The sequence below is a fragment of the Pecten maximus genome, chromosome 1 (genome assembly GCF_902652985.1).
Source record: "Pecten maximus chromosome 1, xPecMax1.1, whole genome shotgun sequence".
NCBI lineage: Eukaryota > Metazoa > Mollusca > Bivalvia > Pectinida > Pectinidae > Pecten > Pecten maximus.
The window spans coordinates 6,128,794-6,151,386 of record NC_047015.1 but is presented as its reverse complement, the minus strand read 5'-3'; the positions used below and the strand labels follow the sequence as shown (position 1 = coordinate 6,151,386).

The following is a 22,593-nucleotide window of genomic DNA, read 5'->3' as shown; positions in this document are numbered from 1 at the left end:
ATACAATAGTTCTACAACACACAATTACATACAATAGTTCTACAACACACAATTACATACAATAGTTCTACTGTAACACACAATTACATACAATAGTTCTACAACACACAATTACATACAATAGTTCTACTGTAACACACAATTACATACAATAGTTCTACAACACACAATTACATACAATAGTTCTACAACACACAATTACATACAATAGTTCTACTGTAACACACAATTACATACAATAGTTCTACAACACACAATTACATACAATAGTTCTACGGTAACACACAATTACATACAATAGTTCTACTGTAACACACAATTACATACAATAGTTCTACAACACACAATTACATACAATAGTTCTACGACAACACACAATTACATACAATAGTTCTACGGTAACACACAATTACATACAATAGTTCTACGACAACACACAATTACATACAATAGTTCTACAACACACAATTACATACAATAGTTCTACGGTAACACACAATTACATACAATAGTTCTACGGTAACACACAATTACATACAATATACACACCCGTACGGTATCAGATTTCCGTGCCTGTTCAATATTACCTAATTCAGATTTACTTACTTTTTCCATAATTTTTCAAATTCGGAGTCTTCCATATAGAACATTAGTTTGTTACACATTTGTCTAAATTCTGACTTAAGGATCCGACCGGAACCTCCAGGGTTAATCTGTGGAATCAGGTCGGCTATATCTAGGAACCTAAAAGACAAATACAGAAGGGATTATCTTTGTACCTAGGTGCTTTGGAGGATAAATCACATTTATCCCGTCATCTTTGTACATAAATCGTCTTTTTTACCTGTGTCATCTTCAGTGTATGATTTATATATGATTTAATGATATATTGACTGTGTACCTTCCTCCATTGTGTTTATTATCAACTGTATTAACATCTGATTGATCTTTTTTCTAATCTGTCCTCTCTCCTCTTTAGAAGATAGTGCTTCGACCTTATATCTGTCACGGACGACGGCGAGACAGGTAAGTCTATCTCGACAATACTGCTAGTGATTAAACTGTAACAGGTAAGTCTATCTCGACAATACTGCTAGTGATTGAACTGTAACAGGTAAGTCTATCTGGACAATACTGCTAGTGATTAAACTGTAACAGGTAAGTCTATCTCGACAATACTGCTAGTGATTAAACTGTAACAGGTAAGTCTATCTCGACAATACTGCTAGTGATTAAACTGTAACTGGTAAGTCTATCTGGACAATACTGCTAGTGATTAAAATGTAACAGGTAAGTCTATCTCGACAATACTGCTAGTGATTAAACTGTAACAGGTAAGTCTATCTCGACAATACTGCTAGTGATTAAACTGTAACAGGTAAGTCTATCTCGACAATACTGCCAGTGATTAAACTGTAACAGGTAAGTCTGTCTCGACAATACTGCTAGTGATTAAACTGTAACAGGTAAGTCTGTCTCGACAATACTGCTAGTGATTAAACTGTAACAGGTAAGTCTGTCTCGACAATACTGCTAGTGATTAAACAGTATTAAACTCGCACACACCTCTGCTTGGCCTTCTCTCTGAGCTGGGCGTGAACCTCACTACAGGTCATGGAGGCTTTGTCCGAGGTGTAGTTCCTCTGGACGGGGTCCATCCACTGAGGGTAGTCATCAGGCATCTCACGGAAATGTGCAAACAACTCCGTGTAATTAACCACCTGGCGGTCAGAGAATCCGAACCGGTCCATCAATCGGTTAAAGACAGACTGTCCCATCTCTGTCGCTAGGATGGTCACCAGAATCCTGTGAAGAGCTTCCCTGTAAGTAGACACGCGACGGATCATAAAACGAAAAGACAGGTGACTTGATGACCAAAAGTCGACAAGAACAGTGATTGCAGCGATGAGGACATGACAGAGTGAAAAGACAAGGAGAAATGACTATATGAGGGGAAGCATGACTATATGAGGGAGACATGACTATATGAGGGCAGACAATGACTACGAGAGGGGAAGCATGACTATATGAGGGGAGACATGACTATATGAGGGGAAGCATGACTATATGAGGGCAGACATGAATATATGAGGGCAGACATGACTACGTGAGGGGAAGCATGACTATATGAGGGCAGACATGAATATATGAGGGGAAGCATGACTATATGAGGGCAGACATGACTATATGAGAGCAGACATGACTATATGAGGGCAGACATGAATATATGAGGGCAGACATGAATATATGAGGGCAGACATGGCTATATGAGGGCAGACATGAATATATGAGGGCAGACATGACTATATGAGGGCAGACATGACTATATGAGGGCAGACATGGCTATATGAGGGGAACATGACTATATGAGGGCAGACATGACTATATGAGGGCAGACATGGCTATTTGAGGGGAGATATGATTATATGAGGGGAGACATGACTATATGAGGGGAATGTCATAACCTGTATATCTATATCTACAATGACATAACATGAAATATATATATATATATAAGAGAAACACTTTGTGTATATAAACATATAAAAGAAATAAATATTAACATAATATGGAATTTCAGTTGTGATGTCAGTAATTCCTTTTCATGTTTACAATGTCGTAACATGAGTTATCTTACCGTGATACATTTCCTTTCTGTTCTGGGTCCATGTCTTTGAACCTTTTCTTTACTTCATAGAAGCTTCCTCTCATCTTCTGTCTCAGTTTCGCCTCAATCTGAATAATGAATACATACAACATAATAATGAATACATACAACATAATAATGAATACATACAACATAATAATGAATACATACAACATAATATTGAATACATACAACATAATAATGAATACATACAACATAATAATGAATACATAAAACATAATATTGAAATATAGATACAACTGTGTTATTTCTATAGAGTATTACTACTGCCGTGTCGATAGAATGATATTGTTAATACTTCTAAGGAATATCAATGGTATTCTCTCATTCATCGAAAAAGGTGAGTTACATAATCATTATATTGTACATTCATAAAATGTATCTAGATTTTCGTATATAATTCTTAAGAATGTAGAGTCTGTGCATCGCCAAATAAAAGCATGCTATTGACGAATGTACCACAATGAAACAAAAATGTGTTTCTCGTCAATAAACGACAAACATCCACAGCATATTACATGTATTTATCGTCAATGAACGACAAACCATCAAAGCATATTACATGTAATTATCGTCAATGAACGACAAACCATCACAGCATATTACATGTAATTATCGTCAGTGAACGACAAACCTCCACAGCATATTACATGTATTTATCGTCAATGAACGACAAACCATCACAGCATAGTACATGAAGTTATTGTCAATGAACGACATCCAGGCGCGGATCAAGGATTTTCGAAAAAGGGGGGGGGGGGGGGTCCAGTAAGTTAGTGATAATGCGAGCGCCGTAGGCGCGAGGCGATTTTTTTTCTGTTCTCAAAGCTATAAAAAGATTTTCCTCCTCCGAAAAAGGGGGAGGGGGTCCTGACCCCCAGGACACACACACCCCCCCCCCCCCCTGGATCTTTCATGTAGTTATTATCAATGAACGACAACCCATCACAGTATATTACATGTAGTTATTATCAATAAACGACAAACCATCGCCTATTACAATGTTTAAAGCGAAACTGACCTCGTCTACCTCCAATCTTGCACGTGTGGACGCATTGGACAGTCGGGAGGATACACGGCTTTCCGCTCCCATTCGGCTCATCACTACGTCAGCTCGACTTCCTGGAAAAAATAGATGTATATACTTATCACTATGGTATCCTTATCAATGCTCGACCTATTGGCTATGTATGATGTGCTATCTGACGTCTATATTTATTTATTAAATGTAGAATTGTTAGAATGTAGAAATTTATTCGTGTGCGTAAAGAGTTTGCTTAAATATCTACTTTTAAAGTGCATTTAAATACGTATGAGGTAAGTCCACATTGATCGTTGATATTAATACGGGTTATCTCAGTTTTATCTCGGTGTAATACACAACCTTACTGTACACATTAAATAGCTTACTTATGTCATATTCAAAATGTAATGTACCTAATGTAGGAGTAGTGGCTAATATATGTTTACTATAAATACTAACCAGAAACAGACGCCTGTGGTTAATTAATATCGTGAATACCTATGTCACGTGGACATCATTTGGTCATTATGTCATGATGTAATGTTCATTTATCTAATTACACAAAGACTTTTATTTTATTAGAAAAAAAAATACCGAGTGTGTCTTGTTACTATTGGATATGTTCGTAAACCCAGTAATCCGACTAAGTTCAATTAAGACTAGCAATACAGCTCGGTCAGTGTACGTTATCAGCCACAAATCCTATTAACATAATCTATTACTCTATTAGTATCATACATGTGACTGTCCGGTATAGGCTTAAGCTGTAGTAATAGACCTTATAATACACAACATTACCGGCAAATCATTTCGGATTGGATTCCAGTTCCAAGAGTGTTTGTATTTTGACATCAACACACATGTTTAACACACACATAAAAAGAGAACAGTATATATAATATTTATATTCACTTGATTGTAGATGTGACATGTATAATTTCCTTGCCATCTTACACTTATTATGACGAGGTACCCCGTAAAACATTTACATTTTAACTGCTGAAGCGTCAGTACCAGTAAATGTTTGTATTTATAGTCGGACAAAATTTTAAATGGAAAGATCTGTCTCAAGACCGTAAAATATCACTAATATCACTAAATATTACACGCCCAAATTACTGGACCATACAGTGTCAGCACAATGTATACGTGACATCACAGTAAAATTTAACACTATCAATCTGGCCCAATATCAGGTTATGGTAGTGTTCACATAGACCTACACAGACCACCCGGCCATAGACCTACACAGACCATCCGGCCATAGACCTACACAAACCACCCGGCCATAGACCTACACAGACTACCCGGCCATAGACCTACACAGACCACCCGGCCATAGACCTACACAGACCACCCGGCCATAGACCTACACAGACCACCCGGCCATAGACCTACACAGACCACCCGGCCATAGACCTACACAGACCTACCGACAATGATTCTATATATCATGGACGGAAACGCAAATGGCATACGACGTTAAGTCCGAACAGTAAAATATTGATTGTGAACATTATTTATTAAGACTCTATAACAGGACAGATGTCGACATTCACAGAGGGAGTATATCGATAACACGACTAGGTACAGACATATACCAGCTTCGATTTATTGTCAAATAGATTGGAGGCTATGTAGACATGAGACATGTTAAATTTTATTATATGTCCATGAAATAGCCAATTCGTGTGTGGAAACAGTATCTTCACTTGGAAATTCTGGCATATGAAGACCATATAAACGAATGTAGTGTTATCACACTGAAATGCCATATACGGTCCCCAACCGGTCACATTATACTGACAAAGGGTCCGGTCCCTGACCGGTCACATTATACTGACAAAGGGTCCGGTCCCTGACCGGTCACATTATACTGACAAAGGGTCCGGTCCCCAACCGGTCACATTATACTGACAAAGGGTCCGGTCCCCAACCGGTCACATTATACTGACAAAGGGTCCGGTCTCCAGCCGGTCACATTATACTGACAAAGTCGTCTCCAGCGGTCAATTATATACACGATCGGTCCAACCCACATATACGACAATCGTCAATAGAAGGCGTCTGACCGGTACATTATACTGACAAGGGTCCGGTTGAACCAGTATCTTATTTGGCAAAGTCTCGGTCCTGAGACCATATAACTGCAAAGGTGTTATCACATAACGACAATCGGTCTCCAACCGGTCACATTATACTGACAAAGGGTCCGGTCCCCAACCGGTCACATTATAATGACAAAGGGTCCGATCTCCAGCCGGTCACATTATACTGACAAAGGGTCCGGTCCCCAACCGGTCACATTATACTGACAAAGGGTCCGGTTCCCAACCGGTCACATTATACTGACAAAGGGTCCGGTCCCCAACCGGTCACATTATACTGACAAGGGTCGGTCCTAGAGGTCACTTTACTGACAAAGGTCCTCACCGGTCACTTATACTGAAAAGGGTCCGGTCTCCAACCGGTCACATTATACTGACAAAGGGTCCGGTCCCTGAACGGTCAATTATACTATATGACTGTGTCCAACTAAAGAGGTCGTCCTACCATTGTATGACCGCGCAACCGGTCACATATACTGACAAAGAGTCCGGTCTCCAACCGGTCACATTATACTGACAAAGGGCCATGTCCCCAACCGGTCACATTATACTAACAAAGGGTCCGGTCCCCAACCGGTCACATTATACTGACAAAGGGTCCGGTCCCTGACCGGTCACATTGTACTGACAAAGGGTCCGGTCCCCAACCGGTCACATTATACTGACAAAGAGTCCGGTCCCCAACCGGTCACATTATACTAACAAAGGGTCTGGTCTCCAACCGGTCACATTATACTGACAAAGGGTTCGGTCCCTGACCGGTCACATTATATTGACAAAGGGTCCGGTCCCTGACCGGTCACATTATACTGACAAAGGGTCCGGTCCCCAATTGGTCACATTATACTGACAAAGGGTCCGGTCCCTGACCGGTCACATTATACTGACAAAGGGTCCCGTCCCCAACCGGTCACATTATACTGACAAAGGGTCCGGTCTCCAACCGGTCACATTATACTGACAAAGGGCCAGGTTCCCAACCGGTCACATTATACTAACAAAGGGTCTGGTTTCCAACCAGTCACATTATACTGACAAAGGGTCCGGTCCCCAACCGGTCACAGTATACTGACAAAGGGTCCGGTCCCCAACCGGTCACATTATGCTGACAAAGGGTCCGGTCCCCAACCGGTCACATTATACTGACAAAGGGTTCAGCAGTCACTATACAGGAATGTGTACAATGTCGTCACTATACAGGAATGTGTACAATGTTGTCACTGTAGAGGAATGTATACAATGTCGTCACTATAAAGGAATGTGTACAATGTCGTCACTATACAGGAATGTGTACAATGTCGTCACAAGAGGAATGTGTACAATGTCGTCACAAGAGGAATGTGTACAATGTCGTCACTATAAAGGAATGTGTACAATGTCGTCACTATACAGAAATGTGTACAATGTCGTCACTATAAAGGAATGTGTACCATGTCGTCACTATACAGGAGTGTGTACAATGTCGTCACTATACAGGAATGTGTACAATGTCGTCACTATACAGGAATGTGTACAATGTCGTCACTATAGAGGAATGTATACAATGTCGTCACTATACAGGAATGTGTACAATGTCGTCACTATAGAGGAATGTGTACAATGTTGTCACTGTAGAGGAATGTGTACAATGTCGTCACTATACATGAATGTGTACAACGTCATCACTATACAGGAATGTGTACAATGTCGTCACTTTAGAGGAATATGTACAATGTCGTCACTATAGAGGAATGTGTACAATGTTGTCACTATAGAGGAATGTGTACAATGTTGTCACTATAGAGGAATGTGTACAATGTCGTCACTTTAGAGGAATGTGTACAATGTCGTCACTTTAGAGGAATATGTACAATGTCGTCACTATAGAGGAATGTGTACAACGTCATCACTATACAGGAATGTGTACAATGTCGTCACTTTAGAGGAATATGTACAATGTCGTCACTATAGAGGAATGTGTACAATGTCATCACTATAGAGGAATGTGTACAATGTTGTCACTTTAGAGGAATATGTACAATGTCGTCACTATAGAGGAATGTGTACAATGTCGTCACTATAAAGGAATGTGTACAATGTCGTCACTATAGAGGAATGTGTACAATGTCGTCACTATAGAGGAATGTGTACAATGTTGTCACTGTAGAGGAATGTGTACAATGTCGTCACTATAGAGGAATGTGTACAATGTCATCACTATAGAGGAATGTATACAATGTTGTCACTGTAGAGGAATGTGTACAATGTTGTCACTTTAGAGGAATGTGTACAATGTCGTCACTATACATGAATGTGTACAACGTCATCACTATACAGGAATGTGTACAATGTCGTCACTATAGAGGAATGTATACAATGTCGTCACTATACAGAAATGTGTACAATGTCGTCACTATAAAGGAATGTGTACAATGTCGTCACTATAGAGGAATGTGTACAATGTCATCACTATAGAGGAATGTATACAATGTTGTCACTGTAGAGGAATGTGTACAATGTTGTCACTTTAGAGGAATGTGTACAATGTCGTCACTATACATGAATGTGTACAACGTCATCACTATACAGGAATGTGTACAATGTCGTCACTATAAAGGAATGTGTACAATGTCGTCACTATAAAGGAATGTGTACAATGTCGTCACTATAGAGGAATGTGTACAATGTCGTCACTATAGAGGAATATGTACAATGTCGTCACTATAGAGGAATGTGTACAATGTCGTCACTATACAGGAATGTGTACAATGTTGTCACTGTAGAGGAATGTGTACAATGTTGTCACTTTAGAGGAATGTGTACAATGTCGTCACTATACATGAATGTGTACAACGTCATCACTATACAGGAATGTGTACAATGTCGTCACTATAGAGGAATGTATACAATGTCGTCACTATACAGGAATGTGTACAATGTCGTCACTATAAAGGAATGTGTACAATGTCGTCACTATAAAGGAATGTGTACAATGTCGTCACTATAGAGGAATGTGTACAATGTCGTCACTATAGAGGAATGTGTACAATGTTGTCACTGTAGAGGAATGTGTACAATGTCGTCACTATAGAGGAATGTGTACAATGTCATCACTATAGAGGAATGTATACAATGTTGTCACTGTAGAGGAATGTGTACAATGTCGTCACTATACAGGAATGTGTACAATGTCGTCACTATAGAGGAATGTATACAATGTCGTCACTATACAGGAATGTGTACAATGTTGTCACTGTAGAGGAATGTGTACAATGTTGTCACTTTAGAGGAATGTGTACAATGTCGTCACTATACATGAATGTGTACAACGTCATCACTATACAGGAATGTGTACAATGTCGTCACTTTAGAGGAATATGTACAATGTCGTCACTATAGAGGAATGTGTACAATGTCGTCACTATACAGGAATGTGTACAATGTCATCACTATACAGGAATGTATACAATGTCATCACTATACAGGAATGTGTACAATGTCGTCACTATACAGGAATGTGTACAATGTCGTCACTGTAGAGGAATGTGTACAATGTCGTCACTATAGAGGAATGTGTACAATGTCGTCACTATAGAGGAATGTGTACAATGTCGTCACTATAGAGGAATGTGTACAATGTTGTCACTATAGAGGAATGTGTACAATGTCGTCACTATAGAGGAATGTGTACAATGTTGTCACTATAGAGGAATGTGTACAATGTCGTCACTATAGAGGAATGTGTACAATGTCGTCACTATAGAGGAATGTGTACAATGTCGTCACTATAGAGGAATGTGTACAATGTCGTCACTATAGAGGAATGTGTACAATGTCGTCACTGTAGAGGAATGTGTACAATGTCGTCACTGTAGAGGAATGTGTACAATGTCGTCACTATAGAGGAATGTGTACAATGTCGTCACTATAGAGGAATGTATACAATGTCGTCACAAGAGGAATGTGTACAATGTCGTCACTATAGAGGAATGTGTACAATGTCGTCACTGTGGAGGAATGTGTACAATGTTGTCACTGTAGAGGAATGTGTACAATGTCGTCACTATAGAGGAATGTGTACAATGTCGTCACTATAGAGGAATGTGTACAATGTCGTCACTGTAGAGGAATGTGTACAATGTCGTCACTGTAGAGGAATGTGTACAATGTCGTCACTATAGAGGAATGTGTACAATGTCGTCACTGTGGAGGAATGCGTAAAAATTGTGACTGTGAGGAACTTGTACAATATCTTTACCTGAAAGGAACTTTTACAATTTTGTCACTTGATAGAGATTCGAAACAATATCGTCCCTGGGTAAAACTTTGTACAATATTGCCGATTTGGATGAACTTGTATAACATATATTAATAAGTGCTATTGCATGATCGGAAACATCACATCAATATAACGAGTACTTGTCATATTAGTTATAATAAATGCATTGGTGAGCAGTTGAATAAATTCCTGACTGTAAGAAATATTAATCCGCATTATGTTCGTATAAGTCTCAAGCACAATAAAAGTTCACGTGATTGATTGTTTACACGTTTTAAAACGTTTTAATTACAAGTTTCATTTATTGCAAAATCAATTAATACGTTACACGCCAGTATGGCAGGCCTAACACCACTCTGGGTACAAGCCAGTTCCGACATGACTTTGAGTCCTATTGACAAGCCCGGAGTGAAAGCCTCGGCTAATTATATACAACCCACCTGACGTACGCGGTATACCGATTTTTAAGGAAGTGGTCTTTAAATGAATTTGCCAATTTTGTCGTATGTATTAAACATGGGGCTGTACATGGGGGAGCCAGCTACATAACAATTTATCCATTTAACTTTTAGATGTATGACATAGTATTTCTGTTCTGGAAAACATTAACAACGGTCGACCTTACTAGATGGACAGTGGGACACAGACACTTGCCAAGAATTGGGTTAGGAATTTGTACAAACTCCCCGTGGGTTGGGGTAAACAGGTCTTCGCGCCTACTTGTACAAGCTCCTTGTGGTGTTAGGTAAACTGGTCTGTGCATCTTGAATGTACGTTTTGAAGTAAAACTGGCGGGTCATTTTACATGGTGTTTCAGAAGTACACAGAAAAAAAACTATGGGGTCGTTTTGTAGAATTCCAAAGACACAACGAGCCGTTCTAGAGGAATGGTTATACCCAGCGGTTCTCCCAGTACTAGCGTATAACACTTTATATTTACATCATTATGGGAATTCTTAACTAATACGTATAGTATGTAGGACTTCTATCTGGAGCCCCGTAAACGACAGTCTATATAGATGTATATGAATGGTGTGAGTATTGTATATAAATGCTTTTGAATTGGTGGGCGTGAACAGCTCGCAGCAATTTAATTATACAGACGTGCCCGTCTATACACTGAGGACATGCGACCGCATTAAAACCCGTTTAGAAAAAAATATGATAAAATTGATAAGTAATTTCCAATGTACACGGAATAAGTTTATAATCCTACACAGCTGAGTAGAGCACTAGGTTTAAACGTTCGCGAGATAGGCTCACAAGAGAGAAACTAATTCTTGATTTGACGTATCTTAATTTTAATGCAAATACATGCATGTTAAAATACAGGGGGCCTTTATGGGGGATCATATTATATATAGCTATCAGTCTAGTGGTACCTAGTACACTCACACGTGTTATATATAGCTATCAGTCTAGTGGTACCTAGGACACTCACACGTGTTATATATAAGGACAATGAGAAAAGTGACGGAAAGTCGAACTTTTTTTTTATATATGTGTATATTGGATCTCTGCATAAGAGGTTGGCAGTCGGTTCAATATTCTCGGTTACTGTTATTTAATAAACCTCAAATTTCAGAAACTTATATAGTAAACTGGTACTTTTTTGTTTATATTTATTGCAGTCCCCTAATACACAATCTATAACATATTTATAAATGTATATTATAGTTTCCTAATACAATATGTATGTATCAGCAGTCCGGTATATTGCCATATGTATTTTAAATGAGTAAAGTCCGCTGTTGGAGACTGAAATCTATCGACTTTTATCGACTGGTATGTAGACGGTTAATCAAGACAAATATTTAAATGTAGCATTGATATTTTTCTCTTGGCTAAATATTGGACTGGTCCTGTGTGTACTTATCGGGGTTGTTGATAGTTAACACCGGTAGGAAAATCTCTACCGTGTTATACTTGGCAGTAAACGACACAAATACAAGGATCTCGAGTCGGAAGGATTTATTACAAGTAGTTTATATAAGACCACCCTATTGATGGTGTGTTTCCGTAATCTTATCCCCCCCTTGGATAGGTAGGCCAGTACTCGGTATTGAAGGGTTTTCAATCACTAGATAGACTAGTGAAATCCACAGGTAAATAAAACTCGTTTTATTGGACTCAATCAACACGGGTCAGGTTTGATTGGACTGCAATTTATTTCACCGCGTTGGTGTGAAAATGACGCTTTGGAATGGCTTAGATCATAAGTCCACAAAAAAATCCTGATTTACAGAGCTATTTAAGTTTGGAAATGACCCAAATGCTGAGAGTGTTGTTCGCGTTCCGTGGAAAGTGGTGACGAGATTAATATGAAACAATCTTTAATACTTCGAAAGTAGGGGGACGGACGAGCTTTTTACGAAACTAATTACTTTATATGACAGGGGTACGATAATTATCCCCTAGTGTAATAACACCGACGGAACACTTATACAGGCGGTAAACTTGTAATTAACTAATTAATGCTATGATATTGACTTAGGTAACAATAAATACGAGATAGCCACGAGATTATCTTACATAACAATAGATACGAGATAACATCGAGATTAACTTACATAACAATGGATACCAGATAGCTACGAGATTATCTTACATAACAGTGGATACGAGATAGCGACGAGATTATCTTACATAACAATGGATACAATATAGCCACGAGTTTGATTTACAAAACAACGAATACGAAATAGCTACGGGATTTATCAATGGATGCGAGATAGAAGCATAGCTGCTATGACAAGGGGTATTTTATACTGCTTTGACAGAGAGGAAGACACGTAAATAACTCGAAATTAAGTTATTTCTTTGATACGTGAATGATAGAAAAATAGGACATTAACCTAGTTCTTATGAGGGGCCGCGGTGGTCGAGTGGTTAAGGTGTACCGACACTTTATCACTAGCCCTCCACCACTGGGTTGCTAGTTCGAAACCTACGTGGGGCAGTTGCCAGGTACTGACCGCAGGCCGGTGGTTTTTCTCCGGGTACTCCAGCTTTCCTCCACCTATAAAACCTGGCACGTCCTTAAATGACCCTGGCTGTTAATAGGACGTTAAACAAAAACAAACCAAACCAATCTCATGACTACATTGCATAAGAATATATTGTAGGACACGACCGACAGTGTTACTGTGGTGTCTATTGTAGGACACGGCCGACATTGTTACTGTGGTGTCTATTGTAGGACACGACCGACAGTGTCACTGTGGTGTCTATTGTAGGACACGACCGACAGTGTCACTGTAGTGTCTATTGTAAGACACGACCGACAGTGTCACTGTGGTGTCTATTGTAGGACACGACCGACAGTGTTACTGTAGTGTCTATTGTAGGACACGACCGACAGTGTCACTGTAGTGTCTATTGTAGGACACGGCCGACATTGTTACTGTGGTGTCTATTGTAGGACACGACCGACAGTGTCACTGTAGTGTCTATTGTAGGACACGGCCGACAGTGTTACTGTGGTGTCTATTGTAGGACACGACCGACAGTGTTACTGTAGTGTCTATTGTAGGACACGACCGACAGTGTTACTGTGGTGTCTATTGTAGGACACGACCGACAGTGTTACTGTAGTGTCTATTGTAGGACACGACCGACAGTGTCACTGTGGTGTCTATTGTAGGACACGACCGACAGTGTCACTGTAGTGTCTATTGTAAGACACGACCGACAGTGTCACTGTAGTGTCTATTGTAGGACACGACCGACAGTATCACTGTAGTGTCTATTGTAGGACACGACCGACAGTGTTACTGTGGTGTCTATTGTAGGACACGGCCGACAGTGTTACTGTAGTGTCTATTGTAGGACACGACCGACAGTGTTACTGTAGTGTCTATTGTAGGACACGACCGACAGTGTCACTGTAGTGTCTATTGTAGGACACGACCGACAGTGTTACTATAGTATCTATTGTAGGACACGACCGACAGTATCACTGTGGTGTCTATTGTAGGACACGACCGACAGTGTTACTGTGGTGTCTATTGTAGGACACGACCGACAGTGTCACTGTAGTGTCTATTGTAGGACACGACCGACAGTGTCACTGTAGTGTCTATTGTAGGACACGACCGACAGTGTTACTGTAGTGTCTATTGTAGGACACGACCGACAGTGTTACTATAGTATCTATTGTAGGACACGACCGACAGTGTTACTGTGGTGTCTATTGTAGGACACGGCCGACAGTGTTACTGTAGTGTCTATTGTAGGACACGACCGACAGTGTCACTGTGGTGTCTATTGTAGGACACGGCCGACAGTGTCACTGTGGTGTCTATTGTAGGACACGACCGACAGTGTCACTGTAGTGTCTATTGTAGGACACGACCGACAGTGTTACTGTGGTGTATATTGTAGGACACGACCGACAGTGTCACTGTAGTGTCTATTGTAGGACACGACCGATAGTGTCACTGTAGTGTCTATTGTAGGACACGACCGACAGTGTTACTGTGGTGTCTATTGTAGGACACGACCGACAGTGTCACTGTGGTGTCTATTGTAGGACACGACCGACAGTGTCACTGTAGTGTCTATTGTAGGACACGACCGACAGTGTCACTGTGGTGTCTATTGTAGGACACGACCGACAGTGTCACTGTGGTGTCTATTGTAGGACACGACCGACAGTGTCACTGTAGTGTCTATTGTAGGACACGACCGACAGTTTTACTGTAGTGTCTATTGTAGGACACGACCGACAGTGTTACTGTGGTGTCTATTGTAGGACACGACCGACAGTGTCACTGTAGTGTCTATTGTAGGACACGACCGACAGTGTTACTGTAGTGTCTATTGTAGGACACGACCGACAGTGTTACTGTAGTATCTATTGTAGGACACGACCGACAGTGTTACTGTAGTATCTATTGTAGGACACGACCGACAGTGTCACTGTAGTATCTATTGTAGGACACGACCGACAGTGTCACTGTGGTGTATATTGTAGGACACGGCCGACAGTGTTACTGTGGTGTCTATTGTAGGACACGACCGACAGTGTCACTGTGGTGTATATTGTAGGACACGACCGACAGTGTAGTGTCTATTGTAGGACACGACCGACAGTGTTACTGTGGTGTATATTGTAGGACACGACCGACAGTGTCACTGTGGTGTCTATTGTAGGACACGACCGACAGTGTTACTGTGGTGTCTATTGTAGGACACGGCCGACAGTGTTACTGTGGTGTCTATTGTAGGACACGACCGACAGTGTTACTGTGGTGTCTATTGTAGGACACGACCGACAGTGTCACTGTAGTATCTATTGTAGGACACGGCCGACAGTGTCACTGTGGTGTCTATTGTAGGACACGACCGACAGTGTTACTGTAGTGTCTATTGTAGGACACGACCGACAGTGTTACTGTGGTGTCTATTGTAGGACACGACCGACAGTGTTACTGTGGTGTCTATTGTAGGACACGACCGACAGTGTAGTGTCTATTGTAGGACACGACCGACAGTGTCACTGTAGTGTCTATTGTAGGACACGACCGACAGTGTTACTGTAGTGTCTATTGTAGGACACGACCGACAGTGTTACTGTAGTGTCTATTGTAGGACACGACCGACAGTGTCACTGTGGTGTCTATTGTAGGACACGACCGACAGTGTTACTGTGGTGTCTATTGTAGGACACGACCGACAGTGTCACTGTGGTGTCTATTGTAGGACACGATCGACAGTGTCACTGTGGTGTCTATTGTAGGACACGACCGACAGTGTTACTGTGGTGTCTATTGTAGGACGCGACCGACAGTGTCACTGTGGTGTCTATTGTAGGACACGACCGACAGTGTTACTGTAGTGTCTATTGTAGGACACGACCGACAGTGTCACTGTGGTGTCTATTGTAGGACACGACCGATAGTGTTACTGTAGTGTCTATTGTAGGACACGGCCGACAGTGTTACTGTGGTGTCTATTGTAGGACACGACCGACAGTGTCACTGTGGTGTCTATTGTAGGACACGACCGACAGTGTCACTGTAGTGTCTATTGTAGGACACGACCGACAGTGTCACTGTAGTGTCTATTGTAGGACACGGCCGACAGTGTCACTGTAGTGTCTATTGTAGGACACGACCGACAGTGTCACTGTGGTGTCTATTGTAGGACACGACCGACAGTGTCACTGTGGTGTATATTGTAGGACACGGCCGACAGTGTTACTGTGGTGTCTATTGTAGGACACGACCGATAGTGTTACTGTAGTGTCTATTGTAGGACACGACCGACAGTGTCACTGTGGTGTCTATTGTAGGACACGGCCGACAGTGTAGTGTCTATTGTAGGACACGACCGACAGTGTTACTGTGGTGTCTATTGTAGGACACGACCGACAGTGTTACTGTGGTGTCTATTGTAGGACACGACCGACAGTGTTACTGTAGTGTCTATTGTAGGACGCGACCGACAGTGTCACTGTAGTGTCTATTGTAGGACGCGACCGACAGTGTCACTGTAGTGTCTATTGTAGGACACGGCCGACAGTGTTACTGTGGTGTCTATTGTAGGACACGACCGATAGTGTTACTGTGGTGTCTATTGTAGGACACGACCGACAGTGTCACTGTGGTGTCTATTGTAGGACACGGCCGACAGTGTTACTGTAGTGTCTATTGTAGGACACGGCCGACAGTGTTACTGTGGTGTCTATTGTAGGACACGACCGATAGTGTTACTGTGGTGTCTATTGTAGGACACGACCGACAGTGTCACTGTGGTGTCTATTGTAGGACACGGCCGACAGTGTTACTGTGGTGTCTATTGTAGGACACGACCGACAGTGTCACTGTGGTGTCTATTGTAGGACACGGCCGACAGTGTTACTGTGGTGTCTATTGTAGGACACGACCGACAGTGTTACTGTGGTGTCTATTGTAGGACACGGCCGACAGTGTTACTGTAGTGTCTATTGTAGGACACGACCGACAGTGTCACTGTGGTGTCTATTGTAGGACACGACCGACAGTGTCACTGTAGTGTCTATTGTAAGACACGACCGACAGTGTCACTGTAGTGTCTATTGTAGGACACGACCGACAGTGTCACTGTAGTGTCTATTGTAAGACACGACCGACAGTGTCACTGTGGTGTCTATTGTAGGACACGACCGACAGTGTTACTGTAGTGTCTATTGTAGGACACGACCGACAGTGTCACTGTGGTGTCTATTGTAGGACACGACCGACAGTGTCACTGTAGTGTCTATTGTAGGACACGACCGACAGTGTCACTGTAGTGTCTATTGTAGGACACGACCGACAGTGTTACTGTGGTGTCTATTGTAGGACACGGCCGACAGTGTTACTGTGGTGTCTATTGTAGGACACGACCGACAGTGTCACTGTAGTGTCTATTGTAGGACACGACCGATAGTGTCACTGTGGTGTCTATTGTAGGACACGGCCGACAGTGTTACTGTGGTGTCTATTGTAGGACACGACCGACAGTGTCACTGTGGTGTATATTGTAGGACACGACCGACAGTGTTACTGTAGTGTCTATTGTAGGACACGACCGACAGTGTTACTGTAGTGTCTATTGTAGGACACGACCGACAGTGTCACTGTAGTGTCTATTGTAGGACACGGCCGACAGTGTTACTGTGGTGTCTATTGTAGGACACGACCGACAGTGTCACTGTAGTGTCTATTGTAGGACACGACCGACAGTGTTACTGTGGTGTATATTGTAGGACACGACCGACAGTGTCACTGTGGTGTCTATTGTAGGACACGGCCGACAGTGTTACTGTGGTGTCTATTGTAGGACACGACCGACAGTGTTACTGTGGTGTCTATTGTAGGACACGGCCGACAGTGTCACTGTAGTGTCTATTGTAGGACACGACCGACAGTGTCACTGTAGTGTCTATTGTAGGACACGACCGACAGTGTCACTGTAGTGTCTATTGTAGGACACGGCCGACAGTGTCACTGTGGTGTCTATTGTAGGACACGACCGACAGTGTCACTGTGGTGTATATTGTAGGACACGACCGACAGTGTCACTGTGGTGTCTATTGTAGGACACGACCGACAGTGTCACTGTGGTGTATATTGTAGGACACGACCGACAGTGTTACTGTGGTGTCTATTGTAGGACACGACCGACAGTGTTACTGTAGTATCTATTGTAGGACACGGCCGACAGTGTTACTGTAGTGTCTATTGTAGGACACGGCCGACAGTGTCACTGTAGTGTCTATTGTAGGACACGACCGATAGTGTTACTGTAGTGTCTATTGTAGGACACGGCCGACAGTGTTACTGTGGTGTCTATTGTAGGACACGGCCGACAGTGTTACTGTAGTGTCTATTGTAGGACACGGCCGACAGTGTCACTGTGGTGTCTATTGTAGGACACGGCCGACAGTGTTACTGTGGTGTCTATTGTAGGACACGACCGACAGTGTTACTGTGGTGTCTATTGTAGGACACGGCCGACAGTGTTACTGTGGTGTCTATTGTAGGACGCGACCGACAGTGTCACTGTAGTGTCTATTGTAGGACACGACCGACAGTGTTACTGTGGTGTCTATTGTAGGACACGACCGACAGTGTTACTGTGGTGTCTATTGTAGGACACGGCCGACAGTGTCACTGTGGTGTCTATTGTAGGACACGGCCGACAGTGTTACTGTGGTGTCTATTGTAGGACACGACCGACAGTGTTACTGTAGTGTCTATTGTAGGACACGGCCGACAGTGTCACTGTGGTGTCTATTGTAGGACACGGCCGACAGTGTTACTGTGGTGTCTATTGTAGGACACGACCGATAGTGTTACTGTAGTGTCTATTGTAGGACACGGCCGACAGTGTTACTGTAGTGTCTATTGTAGGACACGACCGACAGTGTTACTGTAGTGTCTATTGTAGGACACGGCCGACAGTGTCACTGTAGTGTCTATTGTAGGACACGACCGACAGTGTCACTGTGGTGTCTATTGTAGGACACGACCGACAGTGTTACTGTAGTGTCTATTGTAGGACACGACCGACAGTGTCACTGTAGTGTCTATTGTAGGACACGACCGACAGTGTCACTGTGGTGTCTATTGTAGGACACGACCGACAGTGTTACTATAGTATCTATTGTAGGACACGACCGACAGTGTCACTGTGGTGTCTATTGTAGGACACGGCCGACAGTGTCACTGTAGTGTCTATTGTAGGACACGACCGACAGTGTCACTGTGGTGTCTATTGTAGGACACGACCGACAGTGTTACTGTAGTGTCTATTGTAGGACACGACCGACAGTGTCACTGTGGTGTCTATTGTAGGACACGGCCGACAGTGTCACTGTAGTGTCTATTGTAGGACACGACCGACAGTGTCACTGTGGTGTCTATTGTAGGACACGACCGACAGTGTTACTGTAGTGTCTATTGTAGGACACGACCGACAGTGTCACTGTAGTGTCTATTGTAGGACACGACCGACAGTGTCACTGTGGTGTCTATTGTAGGACACGACCGACAGTGTTACTATAGTATCTATTGTAGGACACGACCGACAGTGTCACTGTGGTGTCTATTGTAGGACACGGCCGACAGTGTTACTGTAGTGTCTATTGTAGGACACGACCGACAGTGTTACTGTAGTGTCTATTGTAGGACACGACCGACAGTGTCACTGTGGTGTCTATTGTAGGACACGACCGACAGTGTCACTGTGGTGTCTATTGTAGGACACGACCGACAGTATCACTGTAGTGTCTATTGTAGGACACGACCGACAGTGTTACTGTAGTGTCTATTGTAGGACACGGCCGACAGTGTTACTGTAGTGTCTATTGTAGGACACGGCCGACAGTGTTACTGTGGTGTCTATTGTAAGACACGACCGACAGTGTTACTGTGGTGTCTATTGTAGGACAACATATAGGGTTGTAGATACAGATGGGCTGTACATACAGACAGACATACAGGGTTGTAGATACAGATGGGCTGTACATACAGATAGACATACAGGGTTATAGATACAGATAGTCCGTACATACAGACAGACATACAGGGTTATAGATACAGATGGTCCGTACAGACAGAAGGACATACAGGGTTGTAGATACAGATGGTCTGTACATACAGACAGACATACAGGGTTGTAGATACAGATGGTCCGTACATACAGACAGACATACAGGGTTATAGATACAGATGGTCCGTACATACAGACAGACATACAGGGTTGTAGATACAGATGGTCCGTACATACAGACAGACATACAGGGTTGTAGATACAGATGGGCTGTACATACAGACAGACATACAGGGTTGTAGATACAGATGGTCCGTACATACAGACAGACATACAGGGTTGTAGATACAGATGGGCTGTACATACAGACAGACATACAGGGTTGTAGATACAGAAGGTCCGTACAGACAGACAGACATACAGGGTTGTAGATACAGATGGTCCGTACATACAGACAGACATACAGGGTTGTAGATACAGATGGACTGTACATACATGCATGTATGAAGATTTGATTGTGCATTTACATACCTTTGGATTATGGTATGTTTAAAAACTGATTATGCATGGAAACATTTGTATTAGAGTTTGTAATTATAAATTGAATTGTACATAAAAAAGATTGAACATACATATACATGTATGATCGTACGTGATAATGCACATGCAACAGGCTTCACTTTAAATATCAAAACGTATATGAACAATAGTTTGTTTATGTCCTTACCAAAAACCGGGAGTCTTGTTTTGTTGGGATCCCCGTACGTGACTTCAACTCCCTCGGGAATGGCAGTGGCGTTGTAATTGGGATAGGACATGGCCATCCTCGACCCCCTCCGGCTCTCCCTCCCTAAGGCACTTACACTCTTCCTTGTGGGGTAGGAGTTTTCATTAGCCAGCGGACGACTGGACATTCCAAAGTTTGGATGGGACCCGGGCCTGTCTCCGGCCCTAGATACTCCACGTACTCCTAAATTGTCTGGGTTCTCCATTCTGGAAAGTGGGTGTTCAATTTGTGGTAAGCTTACACCAACTTTCTGCCCCGGTCCCGAAAAAGACGGGCGAGGTATCCCTACCTGTGACATGTTGTCGCCTTTCACGGCACCCGTATAATTAATTAAATTTCTGTAAATATCCTGTGTATGAAAGATGGTTTCCTCCAATGTTTGCTAACAAGACCCCATAGGCCACCATAGGACTTGTATAGGAACCACGGGATAGTCCGTAAGACTCAAACACCGAGTAGTCCCTAGCAACGCTGCCCGGTTACCCCGACACACACACTTGTCATTAATTTGCGCATGTATCGATAAGTCTGTATTATTTCCCGTGTCTTTTTGTTAACGCGCTATTCAAAACAGATCAGCCATAAAAGACTTAAATACAAAAGCCTGGCCCTCTCCACATATCGTAGGTACACATATACATACAAAATCGGTAGGTACCCGTAATTCATACCCATTTAGCGTTACTGTTAAATACCGAGTCCCGTTCCATTACGGGTAATCACAGCGGACCGGTCAGGTAACGATCCCAGGTGAGGAACAATTGGAGGAAAAATCTATATCTCACCACAGGCCGTGTATGCTCAGGTGTAATCACAGGTATATATGGTTCACTCTTTGTTTTAATAAATAAAAAAAGAATCTAATATATGCGTGTACAATCACCATTTAAAATTGGTTGTTGTATATGATACTACGCGTTGTAATCATTTCACACTCTCTTTTATATTTCTATGTACGTACCACGACGCTTCTATTGGGTGTCTTTATTACATAACATAACCAGTACTCGTTCGTGCTGTAACTATATCTAACGGAGGAGAAATATGATAATTTTATGTACGACAGCACGACATGTACTCTATTGTAACACAAGCATATACCATGTTTGATCAGTATAGCGGTTTGTCGTAATCAGATTTTCTCTAGGATAACTAGTTATATTACTGTTAACTGTAACATGAACAGTCGATTGACTCCGTGTCACGAACGCTCTGTCATGATCAGCTGGCTACCGAAAGTCTCAACAAACAATTCCATTACGAGCTTTGCTTTATCAAGTGAAGTCCATCTACAGATATGTTAATCGAGTAATTTGACTACTCGTGTTATTGTAATCAGTACTTGGCGCGTGACTTTATGTATGCGCGTGATCTTGTGACCAGTACAATGAGCACGCCATTGTAACAAGTGCTATGCGCGTGATCTTGTGACCGGGCCTTTGCGCGTAATAGTGTGACCAGTACTTGACGAGTGATATTTTGACCAGTATGTGTCGCGGGAAATCGTGACACCAGATGACGCGTGATTTGGTAGTAAGGGTTATGGACATATCTGTGCTATGTTAGATAAAGAATATGATGACACGGGACTTTCCAAAAAGTGTTAAAATTTCCTATCGGAGAAAAGTCTGAAGCGAACAATTGACATCGAACACCAAAGATGTACATAGCATTCATCAATTGACAGTCACATCTTTTATGCAGGAAAACATTCAACTTCATCTCAAT

General features: G+C 42.3%; 1 protein-coding gene across 3 annotated transcripts in view; it reads right to left on the bottom strand.

Moving 5' to 3' along the window:
- The window catches only part of LOC117323267 (EF-hand calcium-binding domain-containing protein 6-like), a 38,312-nt gene extending 16,983 nt beyond the window's left edge, over positions 1–21,329 (bottom strand). For 2 of the 3 annotated variants that reach the window (XM_033878395.1, XM_033878402.1), the window contains exons 1-5: positions 20,806–21,163; positions 3,690–3,790; positions 2,639–2,736; positions 1,567–1,821; positions 607–744 (exon numbers count right to left, since the gene is read on the bottom strand). In XM_033878395.1, the coding sequence (XP_033734286.1) occupies positions 607–744; positions 1,567–1,821; positions 2,639–2,736; positions 3,690–3,790; positions 20,806–21,163 (950 nt within the window). Of the gene's footprint in view, positions 1–606; positions 745–1,566; positions 1,822–2,638; positions 2,737–3,689; positions 3,791–20,805 lie in introns of all 3 variants that reach the window. The other variant, XM_033878386.1, reaches the window with a different exon arrangement.
- Positions 21,330–22,593: the final 1,264 nt, after the last annotated feature.